The sequence below is a fragment of the Aedes aegypti genome, chromosome 2, assembly GCF_002204515.2.
Source record: "Aedes aegypti strain LVP_AGWG chromosome 2, AaegL5.0 Primary Assembly, whole genome shotgun sequence".
Classification (NCBI taxonomy): Eukaryota; Metazoa; Arthropoda; class Insecta; order Diptera; family Culicidae; genus Aedes; species Aedes aegypti.
The window spans coordinates 172033061-172039060 of NC_035108.1; the positions used below are offsets into that span (position 1 = coordinate 172033061).

Below are 6000 nucleotides of genomic sequence, written 5' to 3' on the forward strand. Positions count from 1 at the left end.
AAAAAATAAAATATTTAGATTTTCTCTCAAAAAATTATCAAAATTACCCCGTTTTATGGTATGTATTTAGTTTTAATTATGTGAATGTAACTAATGATACGTTAATGATGTGATGTTTTAGCAAACGCACCCTACCAGAGGCTGCAAGATTTCAATATAAATCTGCATGACAACTTTACAAATATTATATAATATTGTTACTCATACAAGAAACATAAGACTATCCTAGATTTTTTTTATGTTCACATCTTACATTTTCTGTATAAACCCTGTATGTAACGATATTTTACAATATTTGTATGCGTTCTAGTTTTGGATGTAGATCCTCCATCTTTCAATCAAAACAAATGTGAATAACAAGACCAGCTAGAGTGAACCTACCATACAAAATTGAAACAGTACATTGCCCTATATAATTATTATGGCTGTTTATTTTAATGGTTGCATGGGATTATACAATTGTCTGTTATCTTAAAAAAGCTTCATGTTCAATAACGAACTCCAATGATTTCAACTATTCAGCAGAATAGGAAACGTTGATTGAAATTTGATAAGTTGTAGTATGTTTAACTTAATAGATTTATGTAAAAATGCGATGTCGTTGATAAACGGCATACCACCATGGGCTGATCACATTGTGTGAATGCAGGTAGAAAATATGCTCAATTTGAAACGTCTTGTAATCGCTTCGTGTTCAAGGTATATCAAATAAGTCTTTGAGCTATTGCAATGCATCAAAATTAGTGTAACTCTAATATTCTCCTATGAACTCGCATATGAGAGAATAAAAATACAAAAATCGACTTTTTTCAATTTTTTGCCGATGGAAGATTTTTTAATATTCCGCAAGCTTTTTTTGGCTATTAAGACTAACTTTTAGTGAAAAAAGATCGGAGGTTCATGCAAGTTCGATAATATGTGTGTTCCAGCACACCGTGAAGCGCCCCTACCGGCCAAGTTCTCAACTTAAAGGATGATCCTCAACTCCCAAAGGTAGATCGTACTTAGCACTGAAACATCGCCGAAGACAGTACTGTGCTATCTCTTTTGGCATATGAGATATTCAACAACACCCCCAAATTGATGAAATCCCATAAGCCCTGGGTCTCCTATAACGCAGATTCCTATTACGCCCCCCGCCATGTGTCTAATAGGAGACCTGACTGTATGTATCACTATTACTGAAACGTAATGGAGAAATTGCTTATTTAATAGATTCAATGAATTTTATCATTCTAAGATTATTATTTATGTAAAATGGAATAGAAAAGCTTTCGAATGACGCACAGTCAGGTCTCCTATTAGACACTTCCACCCACTACAATTTATCAGCTGTCGTCCAATCGATTCAGATGAAATTCGTCAGACTATAAGCTCATAGTATGTGTCAGCCACACACAAAACTCAGCTTCATCCTATTAATATCTAATGAGAAATTAGCGTGGGAGGAAAGTGGGTGGCCGAGTCTTATATGAGACCTTATTGTACCTATTCATAGATATATTAAAAACAAGCTTTTAATATTTTTTTTGGCGATTTTTTTATTTTTGAACCCGTTAAAATTGCCGCCATCACTGCACTGACACAGACGTCCTATTTACAAATGTTTTCAGTTTTAATTGTCGTTAAATATCTATTGAGAAGAATAATGATTCATAATAATTTGAATTTCCCATTTCAGAGCATCCATCAGCCTCCACGTAACCACTACCATGACGACCACCCGTGTAATTTTGAATTTTCCATGGGGCAACAACAATAACAACAACAATGAAAAACCAAAGGGAGACATCCACCATGACACAGGCCTGACCGACGTCGTGATGAAAGTGGCCCGCAAAGAACTACGCGAAGACAAAGCGATCCGCGAGCAGGCCCTTGAACAGATGCGCGAATGGCTCAAACAAAACCAAGATGTCGAGAACGTTCGCACTGACGATCTGTTCTTACTCAAATTTCTACGCACCAAGAAGTTCAGTGTCTTCATGGCTCAGCAAATGATCTTGAAGTATTTGAACCTTCGGAAGGTCCACATGCACTTGATGTACGGACTGGACTTCCTTTCGCCGAAATTGAACAAACTGATAAACAACGGTTACATGTTTCCATCGCCAGTGCGGGACAAGCATGGCAGACGGCTGATCATCGGATTTGCAAGTATGCTAGACGGACTTTCAGCGGCGGTACTTAAATATTGCTAAATTATTGGATTGTTTCAGGAAACTTCAACCCGGAAGAGCACGACAGTTCCGACATGTCCCGAGTGCACGCGATAACCTACGAAACCCTACAGGAGGACGCTCAGAACCAAATCATGGGCTATGTACACATTGGAGATTTCAAGGGCATTACCACGGCACACGTCTCCTGCTGGAATCCGACCGATTTTCTACGCATGATGAAGTGGGGTGAACAGTCGATTCCAATGCGCCACAAAGAGGTGCACCTGGTGCACGTTCCTTCTGCAGTGAAATACGTCATTGAAGCTGGAAAGTCGATGATTAGCAAGAAAATGAAGGAACGACTTCAGGTAACGATTTGGTTGACATTCTGTTACGACAGTTGGACTGAGTTGAACGTTATGTTATATACTTTACGTTACGTCGTCTATACAATACTTCTTTACAGTCGCTAAGGATAAGAAATAGGATTAATGGGGCAGAATCCATCATTGATTTCGGAATTTTCAAAAGCAGTTTTTTCGTTCAAAATCAAGAAAATATACAGGAAAATGTGTTCACTGTATACTATTCTCCAACCGAAACACAGTGAACACATTTTCTTCGAATAATTTTTAGTTTTGAACAGAAAAACTGCTTTTGAAGTTTCGATGATGACGATGATTACGATGACGGAGCGTTGAACGTTAACGTTAAATTTTCTTGATGTTGAACGAAAAAACTGCTTTCGAAAATTCCGAAATCAATGACGGATCCTGCCCCCTTAAAGCAAATGTTGATAGGAATAAGATTAGTAAATTGATCATCAAAATTGACCTGAGAAGATTATATGTTCTTAGAAAGCTTTATATGCAATTACTCAACAAACTTTCAAAGATTCCCACAGGAGATTCTTTCAAGAAAATAGTCAATTTTTTTTTCTCTACAGAGTTTTTAAGAAATGAGTTAATGTTTTTTTTTCGGGAATCCCAAGTACTTCTCAAAAAGTTCCTACGATGATTTCTTCAGCCATTTTCAAACGATTTCCTTTGTGAATGTTTCTACAATTTATCACAGGAATTACTCCAATTCCAGGGATAATTCCAGAAAATCTGATAGGTGATAATTCCAGAAGATCTGATAATAACGGGACGTTATTATAATCCCCCTATGCATTTGAAGAAGCAAAGCTCAAGTACCACTCCATATGTCGATGTGAAAAATGTATCACTATAATTCAATATATGTAGTGCACAACCCATTAAATTGTCAGCTTGATTGGTTCATAAAAACTCGAGACTTGCTTTTGCAAAGTTTGGATGGTAATTGTTAGATTGAGACGAAAGATAGGGAAAATAACACGGTCTCCCGTGTTACCCAAAGGACTTTTTCAGGAAATTCTCAGTAAATTCGATCAAGAATTAGTTAATGATGAATTATTGATCGAATTTACTGAGAATTTCCTCAAAAAGTTCTTTCTTTCACGGGAAGTACTCTAAAAAAATTATAAGTTATCTAGTTATGGATAAATTTCTCCAACACTTCATTTACGAATCACTCCTGCAGTTCGCCCAAACGATTCTCGAGTTATTTTACAATTAGATCTCCGAGGAATCTTTAACATTTTATTTGAAGTTTGAGACCAGTAAATACTACATACAGAAGTCATTCTGAGTATTTCTACATGAGTTTCTTCAGGAACTAAATTCCATGCTTTTCAAAGAATGCTTTCATAAAACCCTGCAGGATTTTATCCAGGGATTCAATTGATTATTTTTTACAAAATATCTTAGCAATTCATCCTGAAAAACTTCAAATACTTCCTTAGATGTTAAGGAGTTTTTCAGAGATCCACGCAAGAGATCACCAAGAATTACATGCATATATTTTATCAGAGATCGCTAAACAATTTTACCAATGTCCAATGATTTCTTTTAAAATGCTCTTGACATTTATCCATTGAAGTTATCCCTAGAAAAATGTCTGCTGAATACTGGAATTTCTGAAGAAATCATAGGAAAAATGTCTTAGTAATTTCTAAAGGGAAATAATTACTCTAGTTCTTGTAAATATACTGAACAAAAATCCTAGCGAAATCGATAGAAGAATCACTGGATTTTTATTTTTGAAAAATTAGTGCAAGGCTTTTTGGAGGAGTTCCTGAAGTAATTCATGGTGGATTATCTGGAGTACTTTGGCGCCGTTCACAAATTACGTAACGCTCTAGGGGAAGGGGGAGTAGGCTCAAGCGTACCGGCTCATACAAAAAAATATTTTTTTCATATAAAAAACGTTACGGAAGGGGGGAGAAGGTCAAAAATTACAAATTTTAGCGTTACGTAATAAATGGATGCCACCTTCTGGGGTTATTCTTTGAAAATTCAGGTTGAATTCTTTTTTCATTAAAATACCTACTTTAATTTGCTAATTCTTGTTTAAAATGTTTTTGGTTTCTATGTTCCGTTCGGTCTCTTTTTTTTTCAAGAATAAGGTATCGAAATTTCATATATTAAAGACACTCAGATGCTACCAGCCCTAGTTATTAAATTATTTTTTAGTGAATCTTAAAGATGTGGTCATTTGGCATAATGTCGTTTAACCAGTTTAGCCATAACTGTTGTGGGCCTCGTGGCCGTGCGGTTAGTGTCGTCAGGCCTTTAAGGAATGTTTCACGGCTGTGCCATTGGAGCATGCTTGTTCGTTGTCTAGTGTTAAGTTACAGTCTGTGCAGCTAAATGGCTGAAGACGGTGTCCGTGTCTTTTAATAAAATTAGCGTAACTTGAGTTAGAAGCTATGGGGAGTTGAAACATTAAATCAAAAAATTCTTGAGTAAAATGCTTGCTTCGCTTAGTAGTTTGAAATCCCTGGTGGGAACTATTTTTTTCTAGCCTATTTCTAAAGAAGAAATATAACCATACACACCAAACCCATTCAGCAATATTTTGTTGAGCTGAAGCGTTCAGCAAACCAAATTGCTGAAAATCAGCAAAAAATTGCTGAAATTCAGCATATTGATGCTGGTAATTAGCAGAATTTGGTGAAAAATTCATCATTTTTTGCTGAAAATTTCAACAAGACAAAATTGTTCTCTGCGTAGGGTATTCGAAAAAAGTGATTTTAAACAGATATTGGTTTTCTCTTTCTAACGTAGTTTCATTAAACGATATTTTTCAGGTTCATGTTACCATCCCGGATTTGTGCAAAAAGGTAGACCCGGCTTGTCTTCCGAAGGAACTGGGCGGCAACATCCCGATGGTCGAAATGATCGATTGGTGGAAGCAGGAGTTGGCAGCGAAGCGGAACACATTGCTCTCTTTGGACAACATGAACATTCTCAGCGATCGAAGCATCATTTCGCGGAATGGAACCGATCGTAACAACAACAATGGTGCCGCCTTGGGCATGGAAACTATTACGGGTAGCTTCCGAAAGTTGGAAGTGGATTAGTGAAGATTTCTGAAATGTCATTAGGCTAAGATATCGATCGTTGAAATGTTACTATAATCAAAAGTGTGAGTGTGTTTAGTTATATTATGTACTATATAGATTTAGAGGTCATCATGAACAGTTTGAAGATCCCATTGTATAGCAAATGTGTCTTTCTGAAATAAATTTCACCTTAGCCGTAAAGATTGTGTACATTTAGACTTATGATATATATCATGATATCACAATATAGCTGTGTACCAAGCCTTGCAAGATCGATTGCGCAAGTTTTTCAAAATATACCGAAAAAAGGTTATTCACTAGAAATACATTACGAGCATCTTTCTTGAAGGCACGAAAAAATAGTACCTTTGGATACACTCAAGTGTGAATAAAAGTTGCACTAGTTCGAAA

The 6000-nt window shown here is 36.3% G+C and overlaps 1 protein-coding gene across 4 annotated transcripts in view; it reads left to right on the plus strand.

Moving 5' to 3' along the window:
* LOC5565819 (clavesin-2) overlaps positions 1-5799 on the plus strand; it is a 53250-nt gene extending 47451 nt beyond the window's left edge. For all 4 annotated transcript variants that reach the window (XM_021843149.1, XM_021843151.1, XM_021843150.1 and 1 more), the window contains 3 exons: positions 1682-2157; positions 2220-2530; positions 5335-5799. In XM_021843149.1, the coding sequence (XP_021698841.1) occupies positions 1713-2157; positions 2220-2530; positions 5335-5607 (1029 nt within the window). In that variant the 5' untranslated portion in view covers positions 1682-1712 and the 3' untranslated portion in view covers positions 5608-5799. The remainder of the gene's footprint in view (positions 1-1681; positions 2158-2219; positions 2531-5334) is intronic.
* Positions 5800-6000: the final 201 nt, after the last annotated feature.